The sequence below is a fragment of the Coloeus monedula genome (assembly GCF_965178545.1).
Source record: "Coloeus monedula genome assembly, chromosome: 1".
NCBI lineage: Eukaryota > Metazoa > Chordata > Aves > Passeriformes > Corvidae > Coloeus > Coloeus monedula.
In genome coordinates, this window is record NC_138781.1 from 2,724,569 (window position 1) to 2,749,557 (window position 24,989).

The 24,989-nt window shown below is 45.4% G+C and overlaps 1 protein-coding gene across 1 annotated transcript in view; it reads right to left on the bottom strand.

The window, feature by feature from the left end:
* Positions 1-15,297: 15,297 nt before the first annotated feature.
* VIPR1 (vasoactive intestinal peptide receptor 1) overlaps positions 15,298-24,989 on the bottom strand; it is a gene marked incomplete at its 3' end in the record, with an annotated part of 93,190 nt that continues 83,498 nt past the window's right edge. Inside the window, exons 10-13 of the mRNA XM_082295513.1 lie at positions 22,179-22,270; positions 17,303-17,432; positions 16,609-16,650; positions 15,298-15,489 (exon numbers count right to left, since the gene is read on the bottom strand). Of these exons, the coding sequence (XP_082151639.1) occupies positions 15,298-15,489; positions 16,609-16,650; positions 17,303-17,432; positions 22,179-22,270 (456 nt within the window). The remainder of the gene's footprint in view (positions 15,490-16,608; positions 16,651-17,302; positions 17,433-22,178; positions 22,271-24,989) is intronic.

Here is a 24,989-nt window from a genome sequence, read left to right on the forward strand (position 1 = left end):
CATACCATATTCCTAGACTGTGTGAGGAACTGAGCCAGGAGAAAAACTCCCAGCAACAAACCCTTCTTCTTGCATGAAGTTCTTGGTGGTTTATGACTCGTGTTTGCAAGGTCACCCTGTCTGGGACCAGTCTCTTCCATCCCCCTCGCACCGTCTCTCGCAGTCATAGGCAGTGACATAACTGCACAAGTGTTTACATCCTCCTGGAGAGCAAGGAACTGGAAATAAAACATGGGAAAAATGTAATTCCTGCTCAGTCACTGAAGTGCTTTGATAAAAATAAGCAAAGATATCAAATAAATACATTCCTAAGTTACCAGGGAGGGATGAGGCGCTCTGAAAACCACATTGAAAATGCAATAACTTTAATAAACTTTCCCTGTGACAGTGGTTATCCATTCCATTGCTGGCAGTTGACTTTTCTGGACATTTAGAAAGGACAGGAAAACGGTTTTGAACCTTCTTGAAGAAGATGATAGCAGAACCTTCATTTCCAGGAAGATGGAGGCAGTGAAGGTAGAGGAAAGCAGAAGCTGTGTGAACATCCTGAAAGCCACAGATCTTGGCTCTGTCTTCAGCTACATCCCTGTTTCTCTCACTTTATCCAGAGTTTGATGTAAGTTTTTTTCTGTTTGGGATCTTGGAAACCATAGTGTTGCCCTTGGACTGTACTGGTTTGTCCAAAACTGTCCCAAACAATAAATTAAAATTCAGATCAATCTATTTTGTACCCTAAGAAAGAAACACTCCTTGTTTTGTAGCACTTACAGTCAAAATAAATCACAATATGCAACAGTGGGTGAATTGTCCTGGCTAGGCATCAGACACTGCCACTGCTGACATATCCAGCTGAGACGGTCCCAGGGAGTCCTTTATGCAAGGAAAGAAATGGGTATTTTGGGTGAGGTTTTCAACTGCCTAAACTTAGGATTTAAGAGTCAAAGCAGATGCTGTGGGGCTTGAAAAGCCAGTAGGTTTAGATTGGATATCATGAAGAAATTCTTCCCTGTGAGGGTGGGCAGGCCCTGGCACAGGGTGCCCAGAGAAGCTGTGGCTGCCCCTGGATCCCTGGAAGTGTCCAAGGCCAGGCTGGACGGGACTTGGAGCAACCTGGGACAGTGGGAGGTGTCCCTGCCCACGGCAGGGGGTGGAATGGGATGAGCTTTGAGGTCCCTTCCAACTCAGACCATTCTGTGATTCCATGGTATTGACAAAGTCTTCTGTGATTATAACGAGATTCACTATGAAAGTGCAACCCAGGAAATGAAAACATTATTTCAGCTTCAATAGACTCATGGCAAAGCTGAAAATTTGGCCTGACAAGTTTGTCTGAGCCGGTTTCATGGACGCTGAGCTGCGTTTTTCCTGGCCACAAAATGAATCTGTGAAAAAATGCCCCGATATAATCGCGCATTTGAGAACAGCCAGAGTCAGCAGAGAGCAACACACACATCTCTTGTCACACGTGCAGCAGAATAAATGGAACAAGCAAAGGTCTGATTTGTTATTGCTCCCATCTGGAGGGTAAACCTGACATTTCTATCTGCCAATAGCAATTTATTGTGAAACAGAGCTGCAGGGAAGGTTTCCTCATGCTAAATCAACCAGCAGAAGAAATGAACCTTGTGGTACAACCAAATAAGAAGCTTAATCACAGCCTACATGTCTGGCTGCATAAATAATTCAAATACATGCAGCTGCAATTTCAATATATTAAACGCAAACCTCCCAAACAGCCCCGTGAAAAACAAAAATTAATATTCCATTAGTAAAGAAATGGAATAAATTGAAGTTCAGGTTTGTTCTCATTTTGTCTTTGGGGAAAAAAGAACTTTTTATGACCCACAAGGAAAATACCTGTATTAATGATCATCTGGGGGTTATTCTATCCCAGTTAATCTCTCTTTGCTGGAGCCATGGCCAAATTCACTCTCTGCTGAACCCACACTTCCCCAAAAAATTATTACTGTCACTAAGCCAAGGTCATGAGTTTTAGGTGTATTACTGGAGGTAGAAAATGTTTTCTCTATTTTTCTTAAAAGCTCTGAATTTATATTTTTCTTACAAATGGGGACATTCACTAAGTGCTAATGTAGTAAAGATAATTATGTTCTTAACAACAGCAGTGTCCTTTTTGGTGACAAGTATTTTTTAATACTGTAATATTCAAGGTTTCCACGTGCGTTGCTCACAAAAAAACTCTTATGATAAGAATTTGTATTTAATATTAACATAGGGAAGAAGCAAAACTCAATTAATTGTATAAGGAGAGAGTACTGGATGTCCTGTGAGGTGTGCAGATGTGTATTTCAAGCAAAACTATAATTGTTGTCACTTTCCTCCCCCAGCTTTGAATTGAAATGGGTTTGTGTAACATCTTCTTCATCACACCTTTTTAACTGGTTGTGTTTCCCATGATACACATCTTTCTTCACAAGAACTTGTCAATTTTTGTATTCACTAATCTGACAGCAGCCAGAGTAGCTGTGTCTCAGAAGGCTGAGGACAGCTGTCGATGCTGGTGATCCATCCATATCCAGGTTCTCCTTGGCAGAACCTCTGTAGTCACCACCTTAGACCTTTGCAGAGGAGTTCACATCCATCAGAAATCTCTAAATCCCTCCTTTACAGTTTCCACATAATACATTCAGTGAGAGGAGGTCTTTGTGTGGTGCACATTTTGCCCCTTTCAAAGGGGAAAAATTGGGAATTTCAGTGTCTTCTCTGTCTTTTAGTTTCCAAAGTCCTAAGTCAGACAACCCGGGGTTGAGTACATTTGAATTGAGCCTCAGTTAATCTGCTGCTCCTGGACAGATGAATTTCCCCCTAAACTGAATTAACTACGTTGACAAGAACTCTCTAGAAGGGAGTTCCAACGAGTGGCTCTGGCATTAACAGCTGCTTAACAGACACCTCAAACCAGGTGAGAGGATTTTCCCCCAGAAAGTCAATACTACATTAACAATTCTCTTTGCTGTGTGTTTACAAAGCTGACAATAGTTTTTCACACCCTGTCCCACTTAGCAGAGGGAAACCAGCATTGCTCTAAGTGCAATGAAATGAAATGTAGTTTCTCAGCTTCTCTCTGTAGAGACACATTGTTTTTCTGGAGAGAAACATTGGGTGGAAGGTTTGCTCATGTTCTGTGTCTGAATTCAGCCTGAGGTTGAATGGGATCTATCCGCAATGTGAGGAATTTGTACTCACCCTGTTAAGATTGTGTGAGGAAAGCAAACCTATTTAACTGAAGTGCTCACACCTGAGAAGATCAGAACAGCTTTAAATCGGGGTTCAGAATTAACAGGAATTCAGAAAAAAAGTAAATTTTCATTGTCCGCCTCACCAAGCTACACTGTTTGAATTTGTTTTTCTTTTGGTTCCTGAAAAGTAAAAACTTTCTTAATGAGCTTCGGCAGCCAGAAGACAACAGTGAGGGCTCGCATTTATCTTCATCGCTGAAGTGCTTCAAACCCGTGTGTCAGCCTGCACTTCTCCAACACTTTACCAGCCCTTGGCTTCTCAAGGACTTGTTTACCTCCTGACAAGAGATGTGTTGTAGCTGTGTGTGTGGGATCCCATCTCAAAAGCTCCCTGGAAGTTTCTCCCTTGTTGCTTTACACTTTGCCTTAATAACACCTAAAATGCTTTTTCCCTGTGAATAGACCACAGCACTCGATGTTGAATCTGAAGAATTTCACTCTTGTTCAAGGCTTGGGCAACTTCCAGAGCTGGAATATTACTATGGATATGAGCAGCTCTCCAAAGAATGTTGAGTTAATTTACATTTTGCACTGTAATTAGATTGGATTTGAGTGATGCGAGTTGCTGAACTCTATATATCTTTTGTTGATGTTAGAAAAGGTGCTCATTGACTCTTGCCACTCCTTAGCTCCACAGGTGCAACCCTTGGGTTTCCAATCTGCCACGAGAATGATGTGTATTATAACTACAGACAAACAAATCATCATGGACATAGAAGTTGGTACATGATGCAGTTGGATATTAAATCCCAGAATCTCAGAATGGTTTAGGTTGAAAGGGGCCTTAAAGCCCACCTTGTTCCACCCTCCTGTCATGGGCAGGGACACCTTCCACTAGAGCAGGTTGTCCAAAGCAAGGACTCAGTCTTGAAGATCTGAATTGTCACTCTCACTTTATTTAGTTATTCTGACTAAGATGAGTCAGTGGAAGGGAGGCAGTGCCGTCCTTTTTTGCAAGTCCTTTTGAGTTTACATTGACTTTTTCTCTTTTATTTTATTTCCTTTTATTTTTAAGTATTTTCAAATGGCTGAAGCTAAATGTTCCATTTCATAGCACAGCAAAATTCCTTTTCAAATGGTAATTTTACGTTTCTCTTTTCAGGGGAAAAAAACCCCCCATATTTTAACATTTTGTTCAAAATAAAGCACAGTTGGTTTTGTTTAGTTTTTTCCTTCCTTTTCCTTCCCTTTTTCCTTTTTTCTCCATTTTCTCCTTTTTTCTCCTTTTTTCTCCTTTTTTCTCCTTTTTTCTCCTTTTTTCTCCTTTTTTCTCCTTTTTTCTCCTTTTTCCCTTTCCCCTTCCTTTTCCCCTTCCCCTTCTCCTTCCCAGCAGCCAAACAAATGCATTCAGTTGTTCACACAAACCCTAATCACTGATCCAGCTGACGAATTCCAAAGCTTTCCTCAGAGATGGGGGAGCTGGTGAGAGCCCAGAATTGAGTTGTACTCTGTAATTTTGATTTCAAGCTTTATCCTTGCCCAGTTCTGGCCAAAATTACAGTAATTGTCTCAGAAACTGCTGGTTCCTGGCCAGTAATGGAAGCAGGGGTGGATAAAACCATCCAGTCTTCTTTTCCAGGTCAGGTAATTTGCAAAGAAATCCATGGAAATGTGACCATCAGAAACTGGGAAAGGGCTGAGTTCAGACTCAGCCAAGAGCGACCCTCTCCCATTGTGGACCAACATGTTTGGAATTTTCTCAAAAGCCAGAGACTTCCTGGAACCCTCTGTTTAGACTCATATCTGTGAACTAAGCAGGGCTCAAAGAGGGCTGGAATTTAGTGGCAAACTAGATTCCACTTGATGGGAAATACTTGATGGGATGGAGTGAAAACCTGCACGCATTCCGACCCAAAAATCACATTACATGCATAAGTTTATGACATGTAATGAATTCATTCATCACTGCCAACTGAGGTCATATTTCTATCACATCCCCATATTTTTTTAGCTGGGAGCAGATAGGACATAATGAAATATTATGGATTCTAACGGCTTTATGCCAAAGAGCTCAGAGTTGAGTGGCTGATAAGAAACAGACATTGATTAGGTACCCCAGAGCAGTAAATCTGTAAGAGCTGGGGGAGGCAGATTCTTGGCAGCAGTGCCCAACTCAGTATTGGGGTGTTACTGCTGGTAATTTACTTCCTTTGTGAAATAAGTTTCACAAGTGGATTCAGGGAAAAAGTGGCGATAGGGTGCAGCCATTTTTCACAAGAGAAAAATATGTGGGTGCTGGTTCAACCCTGGTTTATTCCACATCAAATATTGGCACCCCTGTGCTTTAAAAGCCACTTCCTTGATTTGGTGCTGATATTAAGGGACAGGACTCCTGTTTGTCACCCAGGACACTTAATTGTCAGTGTATTGAAGTTCTGAGTTGAATTAATTGTCCCATCCCTGTAAATGTTCAAGACCGGGTTGGATGGGGCTTGGAGCAACTTGGTCTATGGAAGGTGTCCCTGCCCATTGTAGGGGGTGGAACAAAATGAACTTTGGGGTTCTTCCAACCCAAACCATTCTGTGATTTTATGATTCCTCTTAGTGCTTGGACAACAAAATGTGCTTTAGAGTGTCCTGTCTTCCCCAACAAGCACATCAAATCACAGGCTTACAAGTCAGGTGTTTTCCTTTCTTTTCCTCCCTCTGTCCCAGTCACAGTCCAATAATTGTGTAGATTTGCTCTGAAAACCAAGGGCAGGGGTGATGTTGGCTGGTTTCAGCATTCCAGGTTACCTCTGGTACCCTCAGGCTGTGTGTGGGAAGGATTCGAGGTATTGATCTAGACTGGGAGGAGTGGAGAGGTTTCCAAGGAGAGAGGTTTGATCAGCAGTGATGGGTGGGGATGGGCTCTCGGAGAAAGTTCCTCACTGAGCACCATGAAAAGGGCTCTACTGCCATGTACATGAAACTTTTGTACCTCTGGTCTTTGGATGCAAGGCCAGTTTAGTTCTGAGCTTTCCACACCTGTACCAGTGCCTGACAGGAATATTACTGTGGAGGTGGTGGAGTCCACACCCCTGGAGGTGTCCAAGGGAGGGCTGGGTGTGGCACTCAGTGCTCTGGGCTGGTGACAAGGTGGGGATCAATCACAGGTTGGGCTCGATGGTCTTGGAGGGCTTTCCCAGCCTCAGGGATTCTGTGACTCTGTCAGCTGGGAAATGGCTACTTTGAGATGATGTTGCCGCTCACCTGCCTTTGTTCTTATGATCCAACAAAGGAGTAAATGCATAAGGAGTTCTACAGTAGGAATGATTTCTCTGTGAGCACTGTCAGTGTCAGAAGAGGTTTTTAGGCTTTCAGAAAGTATGGTGTTACAGCTGTGACACTGTGCCTAGGCTCTTTGTGCCACACTTCCTTGGGATCCTTGGACAATCCAGCATCTTTCTGAGCTGAGGACAGCCACATTCCCTCTGTGGATTGTACTGAGTCACAGACTTGATATCCCCAGTGTGAGGGTGTAGATGCAAATGGTTTCTTGTGGAGTGAAGATGATTTAACCACTGGGATTGATTCATTACATGGGAAATTGCTTTAATGTCATGGAGATCACAAAATTCCTCATCCTGGAATTTTGCCATGGAAACCACAGGGGACCAAAGGAAGGGGATGTTATTTGCCACCTTTGAGCATGACTTTTTCTAATAGAGGAAGATGCTTCTGCAGTCATGAAAACTGCACTTATACAGAGAAGTCCTAAAAGCCAAGCTCAAAACCTTCCAGAGATATGTGATGGCATGTTCCATCAAATTCAGAATAGTGGTGTGTGCCTAAGGAAAGCCATGCTCTGTTCTTTGCCAGTCAGGAAGGACACACAGCTGGGATCAAAGAGGGTTGGGCTGATTTTTCTTCCAGACTTCTCAGGCGATCCTCATCAAACCCACTTACATTCATTTCTGGGCAGTGATTGGAGTTCCTCATGTGGAAGGTGTTTTTTGGCAGGATGGGATTATCCTTGCCTCTACAGACACAGAACAAATGTAATTGGCTGCTTCTCCCTTTCCCCAGCCCTCACAACCTGTTTTTCTGATTTCTGGTTTAACCCACAGAGAGATCCAGTGAAGTCAGTACAAACAGCTTTGCTTCTCAGAGCGGACCAGAGCATCAGACCCTTTGCTTTTAAATGAAAATGGATAATCCATGCAGAAAGAGGAACAAATATAGCCAAAACTCATCATTTCAAGTTGTAGATGTGGCCTTTATCAGCAGTGTGAACACTGGGTGTAAATCAGTTTAAGGAGGGGGTGAGTGGCCAAACTGGCCCTATGGACATGGAAGAGCTCACTGTCTGTGGTGGCTGACTGACCAGTGGAACAAGAGACAGAGAGGGCTCTTGGTAAGACAGTCTGTGGTGCCAAAGGCCTATTGGTTATGGTGAGGGAAAGGAGCCTCTCCCAGGCTGCTGTGCTCGGTTATGGCAACGTTCCCCAGTTCTGATTCCCCAGTTGGCTCCTGGTGTTGGCCACACTGCTGTACTTAAGCCTGAGCTGTCACTGTTTGGGGTCCTTTGCCTCTGGAAACCTTCACAAGTTGTAGCAATAAACTGCTTTCTGTGGAACTCTATGCAAGGACCCTTCTCAGCTCCTTGCCATTGGCTAGATATTACTGGAGCCATCCTGTGTCTGTGTGCTCAGGCACGAGAGCCACGGAGCCACTGAGGACTCAGTAATAACTGAACTCTTGTCAAGATCTATTTTCACTGCCCGATATTCGTGTGCATCAAATAATGTGTCTTTTATATGAACAATTCTTGTTCACTTGTGGTTGCCTGCCAGGCTTTTCTCCAGCACAGAGGAAGGCTCGTGCTTTGTTCTGAGCAATAAAGACCTCTGTTGGAGGATATTCCAGCACCCAATCCTCCACTTGCACCACATCTGTATTTGTGTGGGGAGTTGTACCTTCCTATAAATGCAGGAATCATTTCAGACCTGTTGATTGTGCCAAGACAATGGAAATTTTTGTAATTTGGAATTGTTTGTAATTTCATGGCTATCACCTCCATGCACAGTCCTGCCCCCAAAGGACCGTCCATGCGCCCAGCTCATGCAGTGGTGGAGGTTTTTGGGGTCATTCATGTTGGACTTGGTACTGGTTCTTCAGCTGGCACAGATATTCTGAAAGAAGGTCTCCTCAGAACCCCCATCTGCTTGAAGATGTCCCTGCTCACTGCAAGGATTAAATGGCCTTTAAAGGTCACTTCCAAGCCAAATATTTCTATGATTCTCTGACTTTAAGAGTGATTTGGTCTATCTGGTTAACCTTTCAAAGTATGAGGTAATTATGTTGTACTCTAAGCAAGAGCCTCCCCAGCTCACAACTTCCTTCTTAGTTTTCCTTCTCTGTGTCTCCTCCAGGACTGTGAGGAATAAATTTAAATATCAGGTGGAACACCTCAGACACAATGTCTTCACGATGGTTTTATTGCTTGTTTTCAGCAGTGTCAACCACAGAGAAGAACCCCCTCTGAAGCAAGGAGGTGAACCAAATACAAAGGAAAAAAAAAGAAAAATAGCCATTTCATTGCATATGTACAGAGTCAGACCAAAAATAAATAACATCAGGCAAAAGGCCATGGAACAAGGCAGAGATTTCACCTGTGCTGAGCAAGCAGGCCCGTTCTCGCTGGCATGAAGGAGACATCACAAGCACCTGGTGCAGAAAAGTCCACAGAGACAGAGATTCTCTGCTCACAGCCAGTGTCCATCACCCTCTGCTGTCAAAGCCTATTTACAGGAGGGCAGAGCAGAGGTGTTTACAGCTTGAGTGCAAAGGGTCAGTTGGCACCAGCTGGAGGTGTTTGAAACACGCTCTGAAAAATGCACTTTTGAGTTCAAAAATGCAATTTCGAACTTGATTTATCATCATCATCATCTGAGTATCAAAAATGTGGGGGGGTATAGTGGTTTTTTGTAATTTTTATTTTTAATGTGCTCTTCAGATTTCCTCTGTGTACAAATGTACAATATCCACAAAACTTGGGTATAAAACACTGGTGCTCTGGTGCTGCCGACGTGTGTGTCCTCAGGGTGTGGCCCTCAGAACACAAGTGGGCATTACTTTCCTTACAGACCCGTCGTCTCCAGTCCCAATGTTTGTTTTCTCCCCTGGGATTTCACAGTATTCTAGAAATAACCAGAGTTTCGAACCCAGCGCTCTTCAGGATGTAGCACAACATCATGCAAGTTAGGACACTCAGGAAGAGGTGGAAAAGATTGTCTGTGGTCCCAAAAAAACTCCTGATTAAAAGCCATGGTTTACGGCTGCACAAGTCTCCAGGGGCAATAAGAAGGTCAGTCACTGCAACGCTACCTCATCAGACTGCTCTGCAAATACTGGCTTTGGAGAGAGGGTGAAAAGTTGACTGACTGAAAGGAAATGAGTTGAAATCCACGTTTTGGGACATCTGACTCCATGTGCCGATCTGGGACTTGAATCTTTCCCTTATTACAGCAGTTTAGTGCCTGAGTGATGCCAGCAGAGTCATTCTGGATGGATGTGGGTGTGTGTGACCCTCTGCTCTTTGAGGTTCATCTCCAATGAAGCAGCTTTATGGTGCTGGCTCCTTCAGCATTGGGGTGGGAAAAGTGCAAAGTTGCATTGTGAGCCAAGGAATTCAGGATTGCAATCCCTGTCCCCAGGAGTTTGGCACATTCATGGGTGCAGAGATGCTGTGGAGGGAAGAAAAAGGCTGGGAGGGAACCTGGGCTGTGCCAACACCCCAGACAAATACCCAACCTGAAAGCAGGAGCTGGGACACAAATGTCACACAGGAATGTTTTATGTTTTCCTGTTACAGCTGGATTCACCTTCCAGGGAAGGGACATTGCTTCTGCTCCACCTGTATTTCCACGGGCTGTTTACCAAATCAAGGTGTACCAGTGTGGTCAGAATAAAATAAGCTTCATGAAGACACACATTGGCATTTCCCAGTTTGAGAGATTCCCTTTTAGTCTGAAAAGATTTCATATTTCCTTTCCCCATATTTCCTTTCCCCTTGTTTAAACCCTGGGGTGAAGCTGGAAGGGACGGAGACAATCCCACCAAGCCCCTTTAATCCCTGCCGTGGAGCCAAGTGATGCTCATTCACTCCTGAGCTTTCTTTGGAACTTCATTTTGCTTTTGAAAAATTACTGACAATCCTTCATTAATCAGCAGGTGCATCTCTCTCTGAAAGCGTTTCCATCAGATTGGAGCAGAGAACTGGGTTTAATCCCTCAGCCCTGTGGCACAGACATGACCCTCACTGCTTTTGAGATGAGTGGGAACCCAGCGGGATATTGAGAAAGAAGGAAATCTGATGATTAGTTCATGTACAAAGCATCTTTTCTCCAGTAATACCTTCCTTGAGAAAAATATAACTTGTTTCCTAGCAAAAAACCCCAAACAAACCAAAAATAAAACAAAATGCTCAGGTGTTTCATCTCCTGGGCTTTTCCCTTTTTCATTCCACAACTGCAGCAATGCTGCTGCTGCTGCACACACAACTCTGATTTTAAAAACTTGGTACATTTTAGTGCCCCTAAAATTCTGCAACTGAATTTCTATTCTAAACCCTAAACCATGTCATATTCTCATTTCTTGCTTCTTGTGAGAGGGTCACTAAGCAACACAGGTCCCAGCTGAACAGAAATATCTACAGTCTAATGTTAGCATTGAACCTTGTGTCTTAGACCTTGAGACAATAATTTGCTGTTTATAATGTAGTTGTTCCATATTTATTAATAATTTTTAATAATAAAATTACTGAAGCATAAAACAGGAGGGGCTTGCTCTCTCACTGATAGAAAAAGGGAGTAAACAGCTCCAGAATGAAGGAAAAGGAATTATTTTGAAGGCATATCCCAAATGAATGCTGGTGTAATTCAGGAGTCACTGCAGCGAACTGATTGGTGCAAGCAGGATCAGAATTTGGCTCTATTTCTATGCAGAGTCCAAATTCATGATCCTCAAACACATCTGTGCCTTTTAATAGAGGCAGAAGAAGTTTTAATACCTCCTAAGAGGTACACCTCGTATCTTATTTGCAGCAAATGGATGCAGTTGCCCTACTGGAGTCAGTCTTGTGTTATGCTGGGGTCAGGGGGGTCAGGCTGGTGCTGGGGGAGCAGCAAAAGTGCTGAGCTCTGTTGTGTGCTCTGTGTGGGGCCAGGACATGGGGCCAGGCCACGGGGCCAGGACAGCTTGCTCCACGTTGTCATCTGCAGTGAAGTCATTGAACTCCATTTCATTGATGAGTTGGATGAAAAACAGAGTAGACAAGGCCAAGTTATGGAGCCAAGTTCCTGCACTAAGCCAGTTAAACAGGGCCTGATCCCAGGGTCATCATTCACTCAGTTGCTCACGTCCCCAGAGTGAAAAGCTCTGATTTCACCCCCCAGCTCCTCTGTTTTCCTGGAACATGAGGCCAAGGCAGCTGGGCTGGCAGCTCTGCATCACTGACATTGCCATGCCTGTCACAGCAGGTATATCCAGCACACTCATTTAATCTCTCAACCACCCCTGACAGCAGAAAGGGGACGTGGCTGGATGTTCAGTAATGAAATAATTGTGAGGGGGATGCCTGGGGGCACAGTTCTGGCATGCTGATGTACTCCACACTTCTTGAAGGATCCCCTCAGCTTAGGAAACATCCCATCTTCAGGCTCCCATGCAGAATAGCCTGGTGGTGAATCTGCCAGGCTGCAGAGGAGCCTGTGGTGAGGGTAAATAACCAGCTGGGGTTTTCCCTGTCACGTCTCCAAAAAGCAAACCTTTCCTGGCTGTCCTCGGCATATGGCTGGTGCTGGCACGGGTTAGCACAGGGCTGGAACACGAGAGAAGCTGCAAACACACAGCAGAGAGTCCTGCACGTGGGGAGGAAAAGGGAGTGCAGGGAGAGGGGAAGGAAGGTGAGGACCAGAGGGAAAATGCACAATGTGACTCAGTGCTGATGGCTCGTGGGCCTTCCCCCAGCAAGGCTGCCCGGAACAGATGGGAAGGGATTCCCTCACATCCCACAAAGGAGGCTGCTGGCAGTGGTGCTTCACTTCTGCTCTACAGCTCTGTGCTCCAGCTTCTCTGCTGCTTGTCTGGGACCTGAAATTCCAGTTCACACCTGAGGCACCTCAGTGGATGCATTCCCAAGACTGGGCAGGTCTCCTCTGCAGCCCATCAGTTTTGCTGGGCATAAATAGTTACCCGATGAAGAGAGGGAGTGGTTTTGCAGCCTGATGAATCCAATCTTTCCCAGACTGACACTGCTTCAAACTCTGAACCAGTGAGACAAAGCATTTTACACCAAGTGGAACAACTTAGAAGCTGAGACAGAGTTTTCCCTTGCTGCTTCTGGGCTTCCTTGAAGTCAGCCATTCAGCTGGAAAAATCCGGGTCAAATCCTTGCTTTGAACCAGGCACAGGAGAAGAACTGGTGGTACTGGTGGGATTTCTCCAGTATTTCCTGGGTGAATCCCAATCCAGGTCTGAAAATTCTCAGCAGAGCAACACAAGCACCAAAGACAAAGAGAATCACAGAATATCTGGAGTTAGAAGGGACCCACAAAGACCATCGAGTCCAACTCCTGGCCCAGCACAGGACAACCCCAAAAATCACACCAAGTGCCTGAGAGCATTGTCCAAACTCTTCTTGGAACTCTGGCCATGACCACTTGAAAAAAAAAGGTTCTTGCCTCTGAGAACCTCACGGATTTCAGTGGGATATTGTTTCAGGGGTGCCAAGGCATAACGGATTCAATGCAAGAAAAGTAGGGAAATTTCAAATGCCCTCTTGCTTTCTCTGCATTTTGGGAATCAGGGGGACGCATTTTGATGATCGTAGGGAATGTCAGAGTTGGATCCTCACTGCTGTTATGGGCTCAGTGTAAAATAGCCATAACAAAGCTGGCTCACACCTGGCCAGCCTGGAGTCACCAGCACTGTAATTCCAAGAATTTTCACATCTTCCTATCCTCTTAGGACCTACAGGCTGGGTAGCCACAGCTACACTGTGACAGGACCTGAGCAAGCTCCCTAAAAACTCACAACTGCAAGTTTGCCCTTGGTGCATCACAGTTTCTCATGCCCCTTTCTGACTCCAGCCCCTGGCGCTGTTCTCAGTCCCACACCCAGAGAAATCCTTTGGAAGCATCCAGCTCAACTGCTAACAGGCTCTGGGAATGGCTATGGCATGGAATACTGCCCTGTCAGGACTCAAAGGAACTGGACGTCCTGATCTGCACGTCTCCTCCTGGGCTCAACGTGGTTTGTTGGCATCACAGGTGCTTAAGGCAAGCAAAGAAGTGAGAAGAACAACCCCCAGAATCCCCCCAGGCTGCAGATGCTCCCCTCCAATGAGATGCATTTCATTGTGGAGAAATAAAGGTGGGTAAGCTGAGACCTCTGAACTCTAAAAGTGGAGCCCACCTTCCTCTCCAGGTGCTGGTGCTGGTGACCCAGGCCTCCTCCACAAGGACATGTTTTAGTAGGATGGCAGCAGCCCAGTTACTGAGGGTACATGTGAGCTGGGCTGGGATTTCCCACCCTCAGCATTAAATGTTTTCAACCCCGCTTGATGCAGTTGGGTGGGACACAAACGTGAGCGTCTGTATCTGTGTGTTTTCTGTCTTCTGACTGAGTTTGGGACTGTGGGGTTGCCTCTAATGAGCAGGACTGGACTTAACATCTCTCCTTTGCCTCTCCACCATGAAAACAAGAATTAAAAAACCCCTACTTCCTTGTTTTTAATGGGATCCATGTGCGTTCTTCAAGTAGGCTCCTAGAAGGAAACTAGCAGGCCTTCAGAAAAGAGGTAAAATGCACACACGTCCTAAAGATCTAACAATGCCTTCATGTAGGATGAAAGCTCCCCACAAAACCTGAAGGAGAAACCAATTTAATAGCTCCTTCACTCCTTCCTCCCTCCTGGAGTTCCAGTTGTGTGCTGAGACAACCTTGTTCTGATGAAAGCAATTTTACCCGCTGCTGTGACGCTAATTTTTTCATCTGGAGAGTGGCTCCTTATGGCAGCTCTGATTCAATTAGGGATTACAGGGCCCTCTATCTCCCTTTCCTGGCAGTGTGCGCTAAGCAAGTGCAAATGAATTACAGCCCAATTATTTCCCCCTGGTCCCTGACGATCCTGGGTGCATCCATGCACCGAGATCTAAGGGAGAACTTAGGGAGAGAATAAAAAAACACAGCCGTGCTCCGCTTTTGGCATCTGGTCCTGGTTTTTATACATGCAAATCGAGTTTCCTGTTCATGGAACACAACCAAGCAAAACACCATGTCACGAACACAGTGCAGAGAGGGGCGTCCTCACGCCGGTCCTTCTCAGGGATCTGCTCTTCCTGAGGGCCCCCAAGGGTGTCTGGAAAGCTTCTGCTCCCCCAGGGATGGAGGGGAATTAGCAGAACACACCGGGGCATCCTCTGAGGGGCTTTCCTGGTCCTGCAGCTTCATCTCCACCTGTGTAAAATGCAGGGGCCATGTGCTGGCCTCTCCCTTTGTGCTCACGTTCCTCCTGTCCCTTCTCCCCGTGTCCCCAACACCATCTTTGGTGCTGTATCATCACCTCTTATCCACAGGAATTTTGGCACATCCATACATTTGGCTTTTTTTTCCCCCTGCTTCCTGTCTCTCCTTTACTGGCTCATTTTTGTTTTTTTTAAAAGTGCAATTTATCTTTTTCAGAGATGCCAGTTCTGATAAAGCCACTGAGGACTGAGGCTCTCCCTCCCTTACCCCCTGTACTTCATTATTTATGACACGTCAGCATCTCCCAGGCTGTCCTCAAGGAACTGGGACCATTCCTCAGAGTTATCAACCCCCAAGGGCTTGAAACTGAAGAGTGAAAGGCCTGAAAAGAGGCAGAGCAAAAGTGTTCCTCTGCCTCTTGGCTTGTCCGATCTCGTTCTGGATGCCAGCGGCTTTTCCAGTTGTGTGTCCTCTGTTGGCTCATGTGGAGCAGGTCATTTCACAGGGATTTGTCATGGGATCACTGATTCCCGGGGATCCTTGTGTCTCAGTTTTGGATGCTCAGTGCCTGGGGAGCCTCTCCCCATCACACCAGAGAGAACTCGGCCTGGAACCCGGAGCAGCGGCGCGTCTTTGGCGAGCACTTGGTCAGCATGGAGATCTGAGTGCTGAAGTTGGTGCCGTTGCTGCCCAGGGAAGGGTGGTGGTACTTCATGTCCGAGCCCAGGAACCGCTCCAGGTGCCACCTCCGCCACTTCCTCTTGAGCTCAGCCTGGACCTGGGCACGGGAAAGACACAAAAGGCAGCACAGAACATCACTTGGTGGTGTTCTGACCTGATGATGCGAGCAGCTGTGGGCAACCCACCCACCACGGGGCCAAGAATTACTTTATAAAGGCCACTAAACTCAGCCTGGCCAGAACTTTTAACCACATAGGACAAAAGGGGACACTTCAGTCAGTAAATTATTAGAGCAGAAATCCCTGAGCTTCATCAGAAAGGAATTTCGTATTGATACAGTCAAGGTGCCAGACTACTTAACTTCAATGACAACACTTTGTGAGTATAATTAAGACGCTTTCTTCTCCACTGCCCTGTTTTTGGTCCAAATAGAAATGATTTACCTACAGCTTGTTTGTGAAGCTGTCAATACAGCTGTGCTTTTTTTGTTGTTTTTTTCGGACAGAAACTGCTTGTTCCTGCTGAAAGAGTTTACAGAAATAACCTGGTTTACGCTGTCCCAGTTCAAATCCTGAACAAACTTGGCCACTGTCCTTGTCCCCTCCTGCAGCCCTCTGGTCCAAATTTTTAGATAACAGCATGAATTAGATAAAACAGCTGTGTCTGAGGGGCTCTGGGATGAGGAAGGGCACAATCCCAGGATGAGAATCCCAGGACTAGAAATGTGGGGAAGGCAAGATTAATGCCTTCCAGAAACACGTTCACCTGCTGCTCTGTGCCTAACAAGTCACACCAATGCCTGTGCTGGTTTTGGCAGTGGGTGTGATCCTGGGGAGGATTCCTGGAGGCACTAAGTGTGAAACTAAGGGATTTATCCTGCCCTGCTGAAGGTGGTCCTTTGGGATCAGGGTTTGTGCACGTTCCCACAGGAGTTCTGCTGATGGTGTCTCGTGAGGAAAGGATGGGATTGGCAGCAATGCTACAGTGCACACACGAGTCCTGACGTGTTTAATAATTGTTTTTATTAACTGTGCTGAAAAGTGTCAGGTAAACAGTTGAATTGTTTTCCTGGAGTGAGAGATTTGATTTGGACACTTCCCCCCAGTATTGTAACAACAGGATCAGGATCAGAACACTTCTCAATCCACTCTCCACACACACTCATTTTGTCCTAGCTGCAAACAGAACCCAAACAATACTGGTGGGCTGGTCTTACCTCTCCGTTGAGAAAGCAGTACAGAACAGCCACCACAAATCCCTGGGGAAAGGAGAGAACAGGCTTTTAGCACTACAGAGAAGGAGAGAGTGTAGATCCAGTCAGCTCTCAATGGAGAGATCACACAGTCACAGAATTGTTCAGGTTGGAAAGGACCTCTAAGGTCATCAAGCCCAACTGTTCCCCCAGCACAGCCAGGCCCACCCCTAACCCATGTCCCCAAGTGCCACATCTGCACATTTTTTGAACACTTCCAGATGCCAGATGTGCAGTGATGATGATGGAGGCAGGGATGTTAATCATTCACCACTGAATGAAACTTGCTGCTCAAAACCCCATCCACCCTAGCCTTGGACATGCCAATAATATATAAACTGAACTGAGGTGCTCATTTTTCTCTCTTAAGTATGAAAAAACCAGAGAGACCAATGTACAGAGGAACATTTTCTTTTCATTTCCTAGAATGAGGAGAGAGAATCTCCTTCTGGGACTCCAGAGGGCAAAATATAAATTTATCTTCCATCCTGGCCAGGCTGGAGTGAGTGGCTTTTCCACAAAGGTACAGGAGCAGTATGAGGCATGTCCAGGAAAAACCAGCTCATTCCCATGTTTGCTGATTGCCATGTCAAACTCATTGTGCTTCTCCCTCCTGACAGACCTGGTGACAGACCTGGTGGCCCAAAGGGTGGCTTACCTGGAACGACCCAACCACAAGCTCAAAGACCAGCTTCACTTCTGCTTTGAAATTGTCAGGGAAGAAAGCAAACATGATGTAGTGAATGCCAAAGAGAGGGATCAGCAGCAGAGTGGACTTGGCCAGCCTCCTGTAGGAAAGACAAACATGAGCCAAGAGGGGAGAGGGAAGAGGGTAAGATGCTGAGGAATCTTGCAGCTGAGCCCTGTGCAACCCCAAACATTTATTATTTCTCCTTGTCCCACAGACTGCAGATAGCTGGTGATTTCAGATGTGGTGGCACCATAAAATGTGACGTCTTTATTCCCAGTAGCTCCACTGGAGGTATTTCTCTCTCCCTCCTCTCTTCTTCCCCTCCCACCAGCGATCTTTTTTTCATCTCCACAAGCTAAATCATCATCTAGCAATGTCTTTGTTTGCCTGGGATTTCTGAAAATTACAGCTTCTGGGAGAGAGATGGTATGTTTAGCTCAGAATAATGACAGGCTACTGTACAATGAATGTCTCCAAAGGAGGGGGATGAACGGTATTAGTGCTTAATGGCATCACGCTGGGTAATCAGGGGTCTAATTAGGCAGAGATGATAATGTATTAAATATAATCATTATTAAAAAATAGCTGGCAGAAAGAAAATGAAATCAAGGGTCTAAGGATGCTTGTGGGGGTTTTGTCTCCCTTGGTCACTCACATCCTGTGGCATCTCCCCCTCTCTCAGAGGCTTCTGAAGAAAATTAAGCTAAGGCTGGGATATTGGAAATATTCATTCTTCCACCTGCAATCCCTTCACCTCCAAAGCCTCATCAGGCTCAGTCCTCTCAGACCATCTTCATTTGTTTGCCACCTGCACAAGCCCACGGGGGAGGCTGATGTTGCAGCTTTGTGCAGAGGCACATCCCTGTGTCTCCCAGCAGAGCTCTTCCAGCTTTTCCTGGGCCTGGCCCAAAGGCAGCTCGACATTAAAGCTGTGATTGGAGGCTGTGGCTCATCCTGGGCAAAATGAGAGCCTGCAAGAAGCTGAGGGACTTTACAGGAGTTTGCCTTTCCCACATGCTTCACTAGCAGGCACATCCCTGCTCATGGGGAACCAAAATCTGAGTTCTCTTAGATGCCTTGCTCTGCCACGGGACTGTCACCATCTCTGGTGATCATCCATGTTCCCTGTTCTTCACTCTCAGGAGCAGCTCTGGCCAGTGGGAGCCACACTGGTGTGACCAAGCCCTAATTCCCCCAGCTCCTGACATATGAGAAAGTCGCTCATTTTCCAAGCAGTTCAGTGAATATCAACAATGGCTTTACTGAGATCCCTCCTCTCTCCCCAGTCTCAGAGGAACATCAGCCTAGAGGAGAAGATGTGATGCCACCTTTGTGTACCACGTTCACAGAAATGTTGTTTGCAACCTCTAATGGATTAGAAAATTTTTATCTTATCATTGCAGACAGCATTGGGGCCTTAATTACAATATTTTCCCTCCTGTGGTAATGAAAAGGACAAAAATGACAAACCTTGAGCCCTGTTCTCTGATTTGCACAGCTCCTCACACCAGTCCTTGGCTCCCAACACTGAGCTTAACCAGGTGTTGAGTTTTAGATTTTATTTTGGCATCAAGGCAAGGGCTCTGTGATATTTAAAGGACTCCACCCCACTGCAATCCTGTTAAAGGAAAATCATTTTCCCCAGTCACAGCGTAATTTCTTCCAGGAAGCTCAACCCTGGCTATGCAGGAGGCAGAACTGCCTGGGAGATTGTCTAAAGCTGGTTAAATCTGCTGGAAGCCATGGATTCTCAAAAACCCTCGTTACTCTCATTCCCAGCACATCCTAGACCTCCCCTCTCTGACAGGTAACTTAGGGAACACATGTCCAGTAACCTGCATGGGACCTGCTCCTGTCCTTGGGAGGGGGCAAGAGTGAACCAACATTTCCATCACTTTCCTTGAAATCATAGTGGGAAAATTACTCAGAGAACTTTGATGACAACACTGATCCACAGACAGGAACAGAATGGAGAGAGATGAATTTTTCTCAAGTTTTCTGTTGCAGAAGACAAATTCTATTTGCCTGGAATATTGGTGTCCTATTCTTGCACATGTCCCCGTCATTTCCAGAAAACTGTTTTGGGAGACTCATTTTTGCAGTTTCCAGTACTTGAAAGGCCAGTTCCCTGTGTGCAGCATTAATGAGGGAGTCAGCAGCACACCTGAACTTCCAGCCTGCAGCTAAGCTCAAACCTTTTGGAACTGAACAACGCTGTCAGCATGTCAGCAGGCCATGTTTGTGGAAGATAAACAGTACAAAATACACATGAGAAGCAGAGAGAAATGCAAGTGAGATATCCAGGATGCTGTTAGTTTAAAACAGCTTTGACTAAGATTTGGCAGGTGGAACCCACACAGAATCACAGAGTCGTTTGGGTTGGGAAAGACCTCCAAGACCATCGAGTCCAAGCTGTGCCTGATCCCCACCTTGTCACCAGCCCAGAGCACCAAGTGCCACCTTCAGGCCTTCCTTGGACACCTCCATGGATGGAGGCTCCAAACCCCCGTGGACAGCCCATTCCAATGCTTCACAATCCTTTTAGTAAAGAAATTCCTCCTGATGTCCAACCAGAACCTCTCCCATCACAACTTGAGGCCATTTCCTCTCATCCTGTCACTCGTTGCCTGGGAGCAGAGCCTGACCCCCACCTGGTTCCAACCTCCTTTCAGGGAGTTGTGGAGAGCAATAGAGTCACCCTGAGCCTCCTCTTCTCCAGGCTAAACACCCCCAGCTCCCTCAACATTTCATAAGCAGCAGTTTTTTGCTGAGAACGGTTGGGTCCTGCTGGCAAACCCCATGCTCTGGACCCCAGAAGTCTCCACAGATTGCTGTCTAAAAGTAAAAATCTTAGGACCACACTGAGAACTCACCTTGGTGGGATTCAGCCTTCAGTTTCAGGCAATTGATATGTGTTTCCATAGGAAAGTGTGGTGTCTTGTACCTACTACAGTCAACACAGCCAACAGAGATTTCCAGCCGCCCCAGGGAATATGGCTGGTGGCCAGGTGCCACTGTACAAGGGGACAAATCCCCCACAGGTCCTGGGTCCTCTGTGCCAGGTCCAAGCAAGTATTGGAGGTGTCCTAAAGCACCTCGTATGGCTTGGAAACCTAAAACTTTGTCAGTTTGGAAGGAGCTCTGAGCAACCTGGGATAGTGGAAGATGTGCCTGCCCATGGCAGGGGGTTGGAACCGGATGAGCTTTAAGGTCCCTCCCAACCCAAAACCTTGTGGGACTCCATGATTTCTGTGCAGTGAGCAACTGATTCATTCCCTAATGGAACTGAGCTGCCTTTCCAGGTGGTGAAGGAAGGTGAGGAGCTGTAGATGTGAGGATCAGTTGTCCTTCAGCACAACCCCCTGTTGGGCAGGTCAGTGAGGGGAACTGTGTTTTACCAACTGCTGCACTACATTTGTTTACAAGGCAAAAAGAGCTTTCCTGGCAGCTCCCACCTCACAGGAAAATGTGTCCTGAACCCAAAGCCCAGCATGACCTCCAAGATAATCTGGGCATAACTCTTCTGATGCACGTTGGCAGCACTTTTGCTGAGGTGAACAGGAGCCAGCAGTGCCAGGACACTGCCCAATACTAGAACATATCTAAATATGCTGATTTAATCTATGCACCTGCTGCAAACCTGGGGTCCAAAGATAAAATTCCCAGCTGGAAATCCAGAAGGGGAGGTGACAGAAAGCACAGGGTCTGGTAATGTCGGTGTGTTGTAATGACAGAAAAAGAGGTAAATTGGCTTTGGCTGCTGCCAGGAAAATTAAGGTCAAAAACCTGGCATTTCCTTTCATAAATCTGAGAATCTCTTGAGGCAGATGAAATGAATAATTCACCATCACTAGAGAGAAAGGCTCAGTGCTGTGGCTGGGCAGGACTTAAGGAACATATTGTTACTGTTTTCCATCCTGCAGGAAGATGAACTGAGCTCAGATTTTTCAGGATACCCAAAAGCGCAACTCCCTCCGAAGACAAAGATTTGTGAACAGTGACCATGCAGACACTGGACTTTTGCACTTAATTCTTTTCTAGGAAACATTTAATAACTATCCAGGATAGCTGAAAAGCGGAGCCAGAACAGTGGGAAGAGTCAAAAATAATCTGGTCTGGACTTTTATTTCATTTGCATTGGAGCCAGAATAAATCCTTTCAGACAGACATTTCTTTCACTCTTAAAATACTGCAGCGGAGACCAGCCTTGGCCACTGAGAGATGTTGATCTCTCTTGCCTGTTGTTCATTATATAAAGCCTCATTAAGGTCAACCTCATATCCCTGGAATAAAAGCATTAAGTCAAGCAAAACTTCTGAGACAGTGATCCTTCTCAACAAGGAAAAGAAATGTATTGAATTAATCCAATCTAGTTTAGAGATCTGCTTTAGGATAAGGAAAACTTGTCATAGATTCTATTGAGTGTGCTAATTTTCTAGATCTCTTCTTCTTTAAAACTGAGGGTCATGAAAGAAAAAGCCCATACACTGTGGACAGCAACTTTTTGTTTTCTATCAGGGTCCCTCTGCCTTCAGAACCCAATAAATATTAAATATTCAAAGAAAAAAGTATATTTTGCTTCATGATCATTATCGTTAGTCTTATTTCTTCATCGTTAATCCCAGGAGAAATCCTTCTCACCTGCCACAAATTGACGTAAAACCTGCTCAGCTGTTCTAGCAAATGCTCCATTTCCTAAATTCTAATCTGTTTTAAGCAATTAAAATTAACTGATCCTGATCAGTGCAGACAGACATGAACTAAGAAGCAATAACGAACTATCAAGCAGCCAAGCAGGTTTCTCAAAAACCACAGGATAGGGCTGCAAAAGTCTGGGACTTACGAATATTGGCTGGTTTCATTGTGCCCAACATCTGGGGAATGCAGCTTCTGGACCAAGATACGGATGATGCAGATGAAGAGGATGAAGTTCACCTGTGGGGATGGGAAGAGAGGAGTAAACCATCAGCATGTTTCCCCAGGAAGAAGAGCCCGTTACTAGAGGGCAATTCCTTTCACTGGAATGTTTTGGCCATGGAACGAGCTGCAGTTTAACAAGCCATGAGCAGAGAGCCCCGCTCGGGGGGAGCACATAGAAAACCGACACAGGATGGCATCTTGGGCCTGACATCAGCCTGCTTGGGACTTCGTGTCATACATCCCAAGTATGATGATGTCAAGCCCATAGAGCACAGCTCCGCACGACGTCCTGCTGCGCGCGGGAGTGCCGACGGCGGGGCGGGGAAAGAGCCTTGGGACGCGGCAGGGCGGCGGAGGCAAAGTTGTAGGATATCCCAGGCCATGGGACCGGCTGCTGAGCGTGGCAAACGCTGAGGTGCTGAGCCAGGGAAAGCAAACCAAAACACGAAGCAGAATCCACTCCAGCAGGCCTCTACTCAATCCTACTGGCCATGTCCTGTCTGGAGACCTTGTGCAGCAAGGGATAGACCTCACCAAGGTAGCGGGAAACATTCCCTCCTGGAGCAGTCTGGCTGATACCCAGATTTTAGGTGGTTCTTTTCAACCCTGAAATCTCACAGTGCTCCGCCAAAGTACTCAAGCAATTTAATAGCAAAGGTGTAGAGCTAGGAATGGGAATGTCCTGGTGGCATGAATTGAATGCAAATCTACTTCTTTCAAGGTCCTATCCATTGAGTCACCCTGTTACTCATGCAACACAGACAGCAGAAAAGCAATGACATTTCTGGGGACTTAGTTCAGTTTTAGTTTGGCACACAGCCCCTTTCTTATCCTTTCATGGTCAGTGGATGTGCAAATGATTCTGATTTTTAGAGGCTCAGTGGATGGAAGAGATTGTGTTAAACCAGCCAATCTGATTCCCTGAAAAAATAGATTTAAGATTTCTTCCAGCAATTCCTACATTTATCTCAACAAAAGGTGAATAAAACAGACTGAAGCCCATCTCTCAAATAGACACTCTTTTTTCAAAGCCTATGAGTGATTGGATATTAATTGCATTTCTTGATTGTGATGCATTGCTTAATCACTTTTTACCTATCCTGAGCCATTTATCATAGTTTCTGTTTGTACTTATTTCCTCATAAAAATGGTTTGTGTGTCTGATTTGGTGGCAAGTGAAATTTATTAGTTCAAACCAGTATTATCTAGATCAATTACACTAATGAGCGTTGATAACACACAAGCTGCTGCAATGAAGGCAAGAATGGAGCAATTAAATACTGACTGTGTTGGCTTGGAGTGGTCAAGAGCAAACATGGAGTGGAATGTGACATATGGGCTTAGTATAACCTTGGCATTCCATGGTAGAAGATACAGCAACCAGGATATTGGAGAAGTTGTTTAGATTATTTTTTCAACCCAGAGTATAATCAAAGGTACTCGATGTGTCCCAGTGCTTAACACCTTGTATGTACAATATATCTTGTGTATCTTAAAGATCTTATAGATCTTGTAGATGTATTTCTTCCTTACACTGAGATATCAGCTGTATCTCCACAGATTTGGAGGAAATGCTGCATTACCCCCCAGAGAAACCTGCTGTTCATCAGCTGGTGGTTATCATGCCCTTCCTTTAGGACAGATTTATAGGGTATCTGCTGAAGGAAAATCAGGAACTGCTGGGTAAATTCTGCTGGGCAATGAGGAAAAGATTTACTGGCCAAAAGAAAATACAGACTCATTGATCCAAGGAGAATAATGGGGTGTATTTTTTGACTGAAAGCTTATCTCAGGAAAGGGAAAGTACTATCTACAGCTTTCTAGGATGACATAAATATTTGGAGATATGCCATCTAAGTACTGTATTTCTTTTCAGTGAAGTAAACAGAGCAAGATGTCATTATTAAAACTTTCAGTTTGGAATCCCTGCATGACAAATGCTACAGAAAAAAAAAAAAAAAGGTCTTCTTTTAAAGGTCACAGTGTACAAGGAATAAGAAGAATGTCTAAGGAAAGATTTCTTTTAAAAATAGATATATTTGATTTGATTTCTGTTGCATTTTTTTTTGCTTCCCTTCCCACATCCTTTCCTTCATTTAAGAAAAGTCAAAGCTAAGTTTAACTCCAGTTCATTTGGTTTTAAGGTTTGAATCCATGCCCAACAGAGCAATGTTCAACAAGGATGGAAGGACCCAGAGTTCCTCAGAAGTGTCCTGGTTTCTATGGTCAGGACTGATCATATCCAGAGAATTAAAATCAAACACTTATGTTGATTTTTCTGGAAATTGGCCAAGCTCCTCTAGAATTTACACTAAAAATACACAGCTGGAATGCAGCTCTGTACTGGATGCAAGAGGCAGATTCCTGAGGGAATTCATCCACTTCCTTTTTATCTAAGCAGAAATTGGTGGTAGACTCATCTCATGTTACTTTGTAGTATTGACATCTACAACAGGACAAGTCTTCCTAGTCAGCTCAGAGAAACAAAACCACTCCTGGCACTGGTCACTGGATGGAATTCAGACATCCACTGATTCCTTAGGCAAAACAAGCCTTTCCTGGATCTCTCAGGAACATTCCTCAGCCTCATCTGGCTGCACACTCCCATGGCCACTCCACCAAAGAGATGGAGGTGGCCAAAGCTACCTCAAAGGGAGCTCCACCTTGGTGGCCTGGTCACTCAAACTCCCGTGGTGCTACAGGTGAAGGTGTTTTTCTGGAGGAAGAACTTCCT